The following is a 12,917-nucleotide window of genomic DNA, read 5'->3' on the forward strand; positions in this document are numbered from 1 at the left end:
TTGAAACTTTACCAAAATAATATCCAGTGAAGTGAATTAAGGCAAACCAATCAATCAAAATCAACCCACTAGGTTGTGTAGTGGATTGATTGATTTGTTTTACTTCACTTCGCTTTTCTTCCACTTCTTGGCTGCGATGAGATTGATGAAGCTACAATCGCAAACACATATGGAGGACACACCATCAGTCTCACAGAGGATTATACTGGCCATGGGTCCAGACGACAGAGCCTTGTTAGCCTGCTAAATGCAGTGCAGGGTGTACTACTTAAATGAGAGGCTGACCTTTAGATGTTCAGAAAGGGTTACCCCTTATACCCCGTAGTGCAGTGTTTATAATTTGATTATAAGTTTTATAAGGGCCAGCAGCTTGCAAACATAAATTCTATAAAAATGTAAAATCTGGGAAATAGTTTCAACATTTTGTAGTGTTGAGGCAGGTAAAATAGAAATTATAATATGCACACTAAATTTATTTGCAAAGTAATTAGGGGTGGGACCATATGCAATTTTGGCCGATACCGATCCGATAAACTATTCCAAGTAGCCCTTAAGAAGTAGGACATCAAGATTATCCATAAAAATTATAAAAAAGTGGCAGAATTTTGCACTAAATTATAAGATATTTATAGATATATCAGATCGATAATTTTACTGATACACCGATATGCCTATATTGGCTGATACCGATAGAGTACTGATTAATCCATCCCATCCCTAAAATTAATAGATAGGACACCGCTAAGCAATTATATTACATTGGCAGATACTTATTTTTACTATTATTACTATCCCTATAGTCTGTCCTTGGAATCTCTGTAGTGCAGGAATGAAAGCAAGTCTCTTCGCAAGTAGCAGATCAACACCAGATCGTCTTTACATAGAGACCTAGTAATCCCCAAACCTAACAAAGCAGATTTGGTCAGAAGTTCTTCTTGTACCTAGTAGCAGTAACCTGGAATTCACTCCCGACGATAGGTCAAACTCAGTACCAGAAAGCACAGTTCTGTCACCTTCTACGTTCATATGTTTATAAATTCTAACTCACAGTCTGTATTGTTTTCAATGCTCTCCCCCCTTCTCTATATATAATTAATTAAAATTTTAATCTCTTTCCATGAAAAGTCAATTCCATATCCACTCATATCCACACATCCTTAACTTTCGATTTATTTTCAATATATATGCTATGTATGATACTATAGAATATTCTACAAATCATGTAAACATTTTAAAGTCACATTTTATTTCGATGTAGTTTTATTGTATAGGTATTTTACTATATAGGGCATCAAGCCATTACTTGTATTAATAATGAACTAAATGAAATATTGTATGGCTTATGTAACCCTATTAGCCTTCTTAAACCCGAAGGTTCATGGCTGCTGCAACTCAGGCCTTCCATCTGTCCCTAACCTGAGCAAGATCTATATACTCTTTTCCATCCCTACAGATTTCCTTTAGGTCCATCTCAACGTTATCCAAAATCATAATTTTGGAACAGGCTTCTTCATAAATAATATAATTATCTTGGCTCTTAAAACAGTAGAATTTATTAATGCTAGGATACCATATCCAGTGTTACAGGGTAGGTGGTGTAAAATTATTTTAATAAACATACATGCACCAACGGAAGATAAAGATGATAATACTAAAGATGAATTTTATGCAGAGTTAGAACAGGTCTTTGATAAATTTTCCCAGTATGATATGAAAGTTCTATTAGGTGACTGTAATGCACAGATTGGTAAAGAAGAGGGATTTAAACCCACGATTGGTAAAGAAAGTCTTCATGAATTAAGATAATGGCATAAGATTGATTACTTTTGCAACCTCAAAGAATATGTGAAGAGTACCACTTTTAAACATAAAGATATCCATAAATATACCGGGTCTTCTCCAGATGGTAAAACTCATAATCAGACAGATCATATTCTCATTGATAAGAGAATGGGGAACTGAAGTTAAACAAAGAATGGAAGAAGGTGTTAGAAAGAGTGAAAAGGACAAGAGAGAAAGAGGAGAGGAGAAGGGAGAAAAATAAGGAAAAAGAGCGCGAGATAAAAAGTCCAACCACATTCTATATGTAAGTAATTATGTTTAGCCTTTTAGGTGAAAGTACAGTTGGCAAGTGAAAGACACCTGCTAGAAAGTTCCTAACAATTTTCTAATAGTCTGGAGGGAGTAATGTTTGTGTATATATAATGCCCTTTTTGTGTATCTTGTTAGTTTGTACTTGATAGAGAGTCTGATGAAGACCTTGCTAGAAGGTTGAAACATTATGTTTAGTTTATGTTTGTAATAAAATAAATTACTGCCTTGGTCAGTATATTTAGTTTTTCATAAGAGAAGGCATACTAGTATAATTGATGTTCGTTCACATAGAGGTTCTGACTGTGCCAGTGACCATTATTTAGTAATTGTTAAATTAAGAGATAGACTCAGTGATAAATCATAACCAATCCTATGAAGATAATAAATAATAATAATAAATAGTGACTCGAGAGGGCTCGACAAATGAACATTTGAAAGGAAACAAGATTGCATGGAGGGGAAAAGCAACTGCAGCTACCAGCCTTTGCAGCAGCATGTACTGCTTCGTATGCCCACTTAGTTTCAACCCCTTTTCTTTTCTGTGTTTGTCTTAAAATGTGCGTGTGTTTATCTTGGTATAAGCTTGAAAAAGCACTGGAAAACCAGGATGAAACGTAACAGGAAAAGTAAAAACTTGCATTATTTTACTTTGCACCTTCCCTTCTTTTCAGTTCTGTGCAGCCTTGCTTCACAGATTCAAATGACAGAGTATAATTGTAGGATTGTTATGATCTTGAATCCTGAATTTAATTTGTTTCAATGCTAATTAGCAAATGTTGAAAATGAATTTTGTAATTTATGTATTTTTACGTTGCTTTTCTGCTACTTTAGGCAAATTCGAGAATGAGAATGAGTGGAGATTAAACGAGAAAACCACGCATGCCCAGACTGGGATTTGATCCCAGGAACTTTAGTGTCGAGATAGAAAGTGGACCACTTAATATGCTCGGTCCCCAAGCCCACTAAATGCAGAAAATATAACTAGCACCTTCAAATCTGTGACATGTATAGATAAAGGCATTTCATTCATTTTTCTTTTTATTATAGAGCTGATGCTATGCGAAGAATACAAACTTATCTTTTTGATGGAAAATTTGAAGAAGCAATTGGTTTACTCAGGGCTGCTAGGTAAGTGATCTTAAAACTAATGATTTTTTTCACTTCTGTTTTTTTAATCTTATGCATGTGCAGTAAAACATGGTTACCAGCCACTTGCAGGTTATTGGAAACCTTTTGCGTTGCTTTCATCAACAAAGTGGCCCCATGCAATTTACTTCTAGCGGTCTACAATGTGGCATGTCGTTAGTTATAAGTGTACCATTGCTCCAATAATTGTTGACCTGGTTTGCTGCGTTTCCTGCTCAGATAATAATTTACATTAAAATTTAATCTATTTTTTATTCACTGTAATTATGCCTGGTATTTCGTGTGTAGGTGGAAGAATATAGAAAAAAGGTTGAATACCTACACAATAAAGTGACATGTAGAAGTTAATTCTTCCATAATATCATCAAAGTACCTTTTAATACTGCCTCATTTTGTGTTTGTCATGTGATAAAAACATGCTTTTATTAATGCTTGGTAAAAATGGTTTCTATGGTAACTTGTGTTCTTGTGGGAGGTCATAGCAAAGGGAGGGGGAGATGCAATTTATCTAGAGTTTCTATGATCTGGATTCCAGGTACCAAAAAATTGCCACTGGTTTAGTGAAAGGAATTCCATGAGATGGAAGACTAGATAAAAACTAAATCAAACACTGGTCCAAGAGGCAAGGCCTGCCAAGTGTTTTTTCATTGTGTTTCATAGTCATTGTTTTCTGGCTTCCAGGATTACAGTCCACTACTCTTGCTTTCAAACAACTCCCTAATTGTCCTCACAATGGTGTGTCGACACTGAGATTTTGGATATTGCTGTGTGGTTTTTACGCACACAGCTCTAAAATGGAAAGTATATGTATAAAAGTTGGGATATTTGTAAATGCCTAGGTTGGTTTCTGCCCGGTAGCCGGGGAAGCCAACGGTTGTTTTCCCTCAACGGCTTTCCTGTTTGAAAGGTAACGAAAGGGCCTTGTCCTGGTGGTTGGGGTGGGCCGTTTGTCGGAGGTATAAATACCAGGCTCCAACTTGTTACAGGCTCTCAGATACTCGGACTCACAGATCTCAGAAAGTTGCCGTTGCTCAGATACTCCGATACAAGGCCCGATGGATTAAGACAGTATTTTATAGATGCATAGAGATACCCAGAGTGAGCGCCATATGTATAAGGATCTCTGCGTGAGAAACTGCAGGGGAAGGTTACCGCTATGCTAAATAGTGCGCTTGTAGAGTAAAGTCCTGATAAGTGCATTTATCTGTGATGGGGCAAAAGGCAACCTGGGTAGATTGTTAATGGAATGTAATGAAAAGATGTATATACGGCGAAGGGTAGAGGTGTAAATAAACTGTACATAAAGAGATAACTGCATGAGACGTTATTCTTCCCAACAATATTCCACTGGCAATCAATCTGGGGCTGCTTTCACCAAAGGTGAGAGTGCTAACTATTCAGCTACATGGAAGCTCAGGCATTGTAGATTGATTCCATTAGCCAGAGATGTATGTATGAGTCTCTCTATGTAATCAGAGAGATGGAACAACTGTCATTGTAAGAAGTTGTATGTTTTGATTACAATCTACAAATGATTCAATACTTTACAGCTTGTCCAAGATAAGAATATCCCCTTGGCACTGTAGTTGAATTAAGAGAGTGGATAGAATGGGTGATAGAATCAGCTGCATTGTTCCTGTGTTTCTGCATAGGCAAATTGTGCAGCAGTGCCAAAAAGCAGGAGGGGAGTCGAGAGGAGAAAACAAATGACTGTGCACTTTAGTAAATGAGTTTCCTGGGGACATTCTTATCTTGGTTAATCTGTACTTCAAGTCACCAACTGCCAGGTGGATGGATGTTTGCTGAAGCCTTGGGGAAGCTTGTGATGACAATGAAACAGATGGAGAAGACTTTACATACATTTCTATAATCAAAAAAAGAGGAAGGGTGCAGCCAATATTCTTTTTTGGGCAAGGCCAACCTGCGATAAAATTTGTTGAAAAATTTGTTATGGAAAAATAGTACTGAAATAATATGAAATTCACAATAAACATTAAACATATCATCAAGTGCTATTTTATCTTCTGTTATCCATGCGGGTGACTAGTATCACCCATCAATATTCAATTCTACACTGTGAACTGTGCTTTCATAAAGCTTTCTTTCTCTTTGTTCTATGCTAGCTGCGTTGTTCTGTTGCACTTCTAAGCAATGTAATACAAGGGTCATCCAGAAAGTAAGTTCCGTTGGCCAATTAAGACAACACAAAATGTAATGGAACAAAACACTTTATTGTACACTGCAGTACAGAACCTTGGACTTTCTTTCAACCTAATTGCCATCCCTGTTGAGACACTTATCATAACGACAGACCATATTCTGTATCCCTATATCGAAGAACGAAGCTACCTTTGTTGATAACCAAGCAGTAACAGCTTGTTGGACTGCATCGTCATCCTCGAAGCTCTGACCAGCAAGGAAAGCTTTCAGGTGCAAAAAGAGATGAAAATCAGATGGGCGAGATCTGGACTATACAGGGGATGAGGAAATGTTTCCCAGCCAAAGTCTGTAAGGAGTCATTGCATTGCAGCTGCCGTATGGGGACGAGCAGTTCCTCATCATGCACATTGTTCCGCCCTTCGTTAAACTGTCACACCCATCTCCGTACCATTGAAGCACTCACGATCTGTGAGTGAAGGCACATTCCATGTATTCAAAAAACCGTGTGACTGAGCGCACTTCACACGCGTGTTTCGATTTTCTTGAACATTATCGCAACCCAGTACGAAGTGTCTTCACTTCTGTCTTATCCAACACTGACGTCTTTGCCTTGCCAATGGGTCCAACTACTTGGCATGCATGTGCACTCTAGTGATTTCAGCTCAGCTGCAGCATACATTGCAAACGGAACTTACTTTCTGGACATGCTTTGTATTATAAAGTTAACAACATCAATTCCATGCTTGTTTGACAGTTGTCATCCATGCTCCAAAGTATGTAACAAGAAAAATATCAAAGCATCAGATGTTATACAGAGTTGGTTAGTGCGGAAGAGGAGGACACGGAGGTATGTGTTAGTGACAAACGTGAACATGAGTGTGACCATATGACTGAAGTACATGTGACAACTGTTACCCAAGCATGCAACCGGGGAACTTTGATGGCAACCACATAACATTCTTAACCATCAAGCTGGCTTATGAAGTATGCAAAAATGTCCAAATGCTGATTTTTACATTTATGTCTGCTAAATTCTAGTTCCTGCTTTTTTCATTAGTTGCCTGCAATTTAGAGCATTCATTGTATTTATCATAATTTGTTTTTATTACAGGGAAGTATGGCCTGAAAATGACTTTTTTGGAAGCCAAAACATGGCACCAGAAGAAGAGTTCTTGGCCATGAGGGAAATCTTCCTTGCTGATATTCAAGGTAGGTAGCAGCTTTTATTTTGTGAAAAATGTGCAATAGTTCACTTAGTAGTTTTGAAGCATGCTTTGCCTGTGATTTGATTATTTCTTACTTTTGGTTACAGGATAGTTATAACGCTTTGCTGATCGCTGCGCCTGCATCAAAAATGATACAATGACATCTGTCTAATTTTTTTGAAGAACTTCACTGTACTGAGTTCAAAATAATTAAGTCTGATTTGAAATCATTCTAAATGATCCAGGAGAATCTATGGGGCGATTGAATGCTTTATTTTTTGGATATTTGTAAAATTTGCTATATTTTGACAATAAGGGGGAAATGTAAAATCATTAAAATCACGAACCTACTGCTTATGCATTTCAAATTTCAGAATCTGGTGGCATCATCACTTTTCTTATACACATATTCTTATCACTGTTTTTGTCTTCAGTTTTGTTGGTTATCACCATATTTACTCATGTATAATGCACGCTCCAAAATTTTTGCTCCCAAAAACTGTGGTGCGTATTATGCACGGAATAATTTGGACAACCAACATGAAACCGTACAGGGCCATTCCATGGTTTTGTGACACTTGGATTGAATTTTCATATGTAAGGAACCCTATCATGTTATATGTTGTTGTAAAGCTTAAATTCTGCAGTTTCTGAATATGGCAACAGTATTCCATTCGAGATGGCAATACTAATGTGCAATACGGTTGAAATAAGCTCATCACAAAATAAAGGAACTTTCTGATTTTAATGGTACTTTAGGTGAAAAAATGATAAGGAAAAAGAAAATAAGAATTAAAATGTATTACTGACCAAATAATATTATATATATGGAGTGTGTAAACCTTAATGGAGGAAATCTTGTGCTGTAACTGCTAGTTTGAGGGTCCTGAATTAGCCTCGTATAAATGTTACATTAATCATGGAAAATGTGTAAATTTTGAATTTTTTTTTTTTTTAAAGTAAGGAAGGAATGAGCAAAACCATGTATAAAACTTTAACTTTAAAGGCCATTTCCCAAGATTTGTCACTTTGTAATGTAATGTTCTGTGACACCAAGAAAAGCAGTGCCATTCTGGCAGAATTTGAGCATGCACCTCCCGTCACATTGGATACATATCAGCAGTATTTGTTGGGTGAGAAAAAGTAGAAAATAACTTCCTGAACACTGCAAATCCATAAGGTAATTTTGATCTCGCTTTTTACTATTACAGAATAAATAAGGTGGTTAAAGAGTGAAAGCTTTGGGAGTGGAGGGAGAGGGGGAGGTGGCATGGGCATATTGTTTACACAAGAGGGTATCCTCCCCTTGTCCACATAGCAACAGGTGACTCATTGAATAGCTATGATGTCATTTAGCGCATTATATAAGAGACACAGTTGTTTGTCACTTTTCTACATCAAAAACCAGGGTGTGCATTATACACAAGTAAATATGGTATGATGTTTGGAGTGCAAGCAAGCATCTGGTTTTCGACAATTGTAACTTTTTATTTCATTTTACTCTCCTAATTGAATAACTTCAAACCATATATATTTTACGATTCTCTTCATTTTTCTATGCCAACCAAAACATGTACATTTCAACTAGGATGGCCAAATCTGGATAAAATTTTATCCAGATATTGGATAATTTTCTACCCAGATTTCAAATATCTGGATATCAGATATTCTGATATCTGGATATACAGATTATCTGGATATCTGAATTATCCAAATATTCGGATTATTCAAAGTGTCTGGATGTCCATATGTGTGCATTATCTAGACAGTGTTATCATTTATCTATTTTACGGGCTACCCACATATTCTTTATTCGCCATTTTCATATTTCACGGTGTGGATTTTATACAAATCCTTCATCAAATCTGTTCTATCTGGATATCTAAATGATCTTGATATTTGGATTATCTGGATATTCGTGTTATCCGTCGCATCCAAAATTGATATCGAATTATTTGAAATCTGGATATCTGTTATCCAGATTTTAAGGCCATCCCTAATTTCAACCAGACAGTGCCCCTCCACATTGGGATCTTGATGTCTGGTATCCTCTACATCATGCTTTTGGTTTTTTGGATATGATGTTAGGTCATGTGCATGCGAGAGATTGGCCAACAGGGATTGTAAATCTCGCAGTCAATGCTTCCAAATGGAAATTTCCTGAATGTCTGCACATTTTGCATGCAGTAGGATCCTGATTGCTTGGTTGTAAAAGTCGATTGTGAACATTTTACAACTCTGGAGCGATTGTTTTATTATCCGACACTTATCTTACCCATGCTCTCAAGTGGCAATGTGCAAACTGGTCAACGATAGTTGCAAGATAGAAGCTGTGAAGCAATCCATGCTTTTTAACAAAGCAAGCTGTTTGTGCCCTTTTCCTGACTTAAGTTATCAATCGAAGAAAGCTTCCAGTCGCTAACACCTGCCTAGACAGACTATTGCAGTTAGGAATTTTATGGTTTTGACCTGCGCATACCATCTGCGAACTATCAGCCAATTGGTGCAAGCTTTGGGCTCTGGCTAAGGTTTGGGTCTACCAGAAGAAGCATAACAACTTTTCCTGAGATTTCGGCCTGTGTATGGAACCCGTGGCCATCTACCATCATGAGGAAATTGGGGAGCTGTGAATAAATAGTGTAACCCTGTCATTGAAACGTACAGAAACGACTGGGTCATGCTAACCACATTTGTCTCTGTACCCGGTTGTATGATCTCCCACCTCAACAGGTGGGAGTGAGACCAACTGTTGGTAGGTAGTACCTGACTTCACTGGCTGTTGTGCCATGGCGTATTATGCACATAATTACAACCTTTGTCAGAAAAGTTCCAGAACAGCTCGTAAAAAATAATTTATTCAACGTACGAACTAATGGTCCTAGGTCTTGTCAATATAGTCCCCTCGGCTATCTATGCACAGCTGCCACCGTTTCTGCAGGTCATGGAAGCACGCAGAGAAAGCTTCATCTGGGATGCTTCTCAGCAACATCTTGCACAGCCTTTTGGATTGCTGCATTATCTTCATGACGCTTTCTTTTCAGCAGCATTTTCACAAGGGAAAAAAAATCACATGATCACAGTTCGGGTGAATAAGGGGGATGTGGTAGAGCAGGGATTCGATGCTTGGCAAGATATTTCTGGACTGGGGCCTTGCATTGTCGTGCATAAGAACCACTGCCCAGATGCCCACAAATCAGGACAGTGCCACTGAATTGCTTGACACAAACGTTTCAGGATGTCAATATAAAAGTTTTGCTTTATCGTTTGTCCTTCAGGCAGATATTCATGGTGGACCAAACCGTTAGCACAAAAAAATGCGATCAACATGGTCTTTGTCACTCTGGGATCGTCTTGCACTAAAAGAATAACTGGCTCGTGCCAGCCAAGTGTTCATAGCGACGTGGCTTTTTGTCCCCGAATCTCTACCATCCCGAAATCTTTGTTCCATTCAAAGACACAGCTTCTCGATAATGCCTCGTCACCATATGCTTGCTGTATCATATCCTATGTTTCACAAGGGGTTTTCCTACCTTAACCCAGAACTTATTAACTCTCTGCTCGGAATCCACTTCCATCACATCACTCGTGTAACTTCCAACTATATGCGCCAACAAGCTGAACAGTGGGTTGCTAAGGACAGCCCTGCCATCTAGTGAGTTTACATGGAAACACTTCCAAGGATCCAAGGACATGTATTTTCAGAACACATATCAGATGACTGAATAACACCCATTTCTTGTGTTTCAATTTGACAGGTAAAGAATAAAAGAATCAGTCCTGGAACTTTCCTGACAAAGGTTGTACTTTATGGTTCACTCGTGTGGCCTATCTGATTTACAAATATTATGCTCCTGGGCGTTTTCGTTTGGCATACATCAAGGATATTGTGACTGACATGTGATTACTGACACCCATTTGACCCTTACCAAGCAGACTGCTGTCCTTCAAGTGAAATCATGCGGTATGTGATGTGATAGTCACCTTGTGCAGCACAATTGAGAACAAATTGGTCGTAAACAATGGAAGGGTATAATAGTAGGTACTAGGTGTCTGTAAATATCACTAGTGTTAGTACAAGTTTAATTTGTGAGTGGCGGTTCAGTTTTCAACAGCAGAATGGTGTCAAACAGTTCCAATTCATCACTAGGTGCCGGTTTCAAGAGCAAGTGGTGAGTGTTAATTCCCAGTTATGCATGCTGACCATCAATAAACTGCATGAAGCCCAAAAGAATAAGCATCCCAGAACACTTTCATCTGGAGTGATAATTCATTACAATACTGGTCCACATCTTGAGAGATGTGTTCAGGATGCATTGGCAACCCAGCTTACAATCCTGACATGTCACCCTATGTCTTTCATTTCTTCAGATCCTCAAAAGAAAGCTCTTAAACTTTAAACTGACAGTGTCTGACTCCTGTCCACACTGTGGGATGCATGTCTAAATACACATGGAGACTCTTGAATAACCTGTACACTTAAGTGTGTTCCTTCTATGCCTATCATCATTTCTGTACCTTCATAAATACAAGGAACAAATGAAAACTTTAATTTGTTTTTTATCTAGTCGGTTTCTGGATGTAAAGTTGCACAAGTTTGCTGCATACACATATATATTTTCAAGTCTTGAGTTAGTGCCTGTATATCTCGGGAAGAAGAATCTTTGGGATGCACACAAAGTCACTTATGACCCATTGCGAAGGTCTTTCCTCCCATCTGCCTGCAAACTGAAGCCGTTGCCATACTTGTCCCTGCATTCGTAAACTTGCTGGCATGGTCAGCATGCATAGAGACATTGAATTTTCATTTGCCGTAGTTTTATACTTCCAGAGGGCTAGAAACCACTGCTATTCGCTGGTGCTTGTTTATGCAGGAGGCGCCATCTTTAAAATGACAAAAATGTTGTTGTGAAGCTCACTTGATCAGTGTTGCAGCCTTGAGGTCGGTTTGTAAATAACAGTTAATACCTCATGTAAATTTGAGCTGTTTACAGTCTGTCCCTGTAGTTTTTGATGGACATTTAAGGTTTTTTTATTTGACTCTCCGTGTACGTGTACAGTGCAAGTCAACTTGAATGGGTTTTATTTCGTCATGTCTTGTACAGTTTTACACATCAGAATTGCTGACTACCATGAGCTTTTTAACACATGTATTATTACACTATCACTACTGCCACATCATCCAGCTTTGTGGTCGAGTATGTTAAGTGATTTATTTTCCATGTCACCACCAAAGTACCTGGGTTTGAGTCCCACCCTATGCATGGGTGTTCTCAGTAAGTGTCCCTTTGTCAGTTTCTTCCAATCATCACTCATCTTCAGCCTATATCTGTGGCAAAGTTACAGAAAGGCGATGTTAAATATCAAAAATGTGGTGTAGTGGTAATGTTGTCGCCTTGTAATCAAGGGATCCATGATTCAATACCCTGTGGAGGCACATTTCATATTGGTTCGTATCCGACTTTATACTCTAGATCCTGTCCCGATTAGCCTATCTATGCATAAAGTGGACTTAAAACATCATTTCGAAATTTGAAAATACAAACTTTCACAACAGAGATGGTAGGCTGTGACAAGAAATCAACTATCAATAGATATTCTATTTTACGGCAAAATATCTCATGCATAGATCTTCGAATTTTGATTATTTGCTCATTTGTTCTACCTCTTACTTTATTTTGTAACCAATTTGATTTTTAATTAGCAGCTACGTGGTGAACACCCTCAAAACACACAAACAGCGAATATAATCATTTTCATGTTAGGTAAAAGTAGTATAAAGTATTCATTGTACTGGCAGGTAATCTAGGATTACCTTAATCATATGGAAATCTGTGTTAGCAGACTTGTATAGTAGAAGGTAAATTAGAGACTTAAGAAGATAAAGTTAAAGGTTCCAGTGCAGCAGTAATGGATTCTGTAGGGGAGAAAGTATCATATGTTGTCCCCAAGAAACTGAGGTCATGACATAATTACCATTTTTCTATTCCTGGTATTGAATAAAAGTGCATCTTGTAACTTTTTTTCCCCACCTCCGTGATATCTTTGCTGAGTCAATCATAATTATTGATGTGTCCCCCTCTGCATGTGCAGATTGTGTAGACTTCCAGGAAATATATGATTATCCTACATATTCACTTATTCAATGTGCATAGCCCAAAGTCCTGTTGAAGAAACTAGTAATGACAAGGGAGCAGATTTTTAGGTACCTTTTTTTTATGCGTTGGAAGTCAAGCACATGGCAATGTAATCTATGAAATGCATAATTTTATCTTTAGCACATAAAACAAATATTTTTAGGGAAATAACATAAAA

General features: G+C 37.8%; 1 protein-coding gene across 1 annotated transcript in view; it reads left to right on the top strand.

Annotated features, from left to right (window-relative positions):
* The window catches only part of timeout (circadian regulator timeout), a 318,577-nt gene that overhangs the window by 45,753 nt on the left and 259,907 nt on the right, over nucleotides 1-12,917 (top strand). Inside the window, exons 15-16 of the mRNA XM_083112638.1 lie at nucleotides 3,142-3,222; nucleotides 6,512-6,609. Coding sequence (XP_082968764.1) covers nucleotides 3,142-3,222; nucleotides 6,512-6,609 — 179 coding nt within the window. The remainder of the gene's footprint in view (nucleotides 1-3,141; nucleotides 3,223-6,511; nucleotides 6,610-12,917) is intronic.

Source organism: Lepisma saccharinum, chromosome 1, assembly GCF_977018435.1.
Source record: "Lepisma saccharinum chromosome 1, izLepSacc3.1, whole genome shotgun sequence".
Classification (NCBI taxonomy): domain Eukaryota; kingdom Metazoa; phylum Arthropoda; class Insecta; order Zygentoma; family Lepismatidae; genus Lepisma; species Lepisma saccharinum.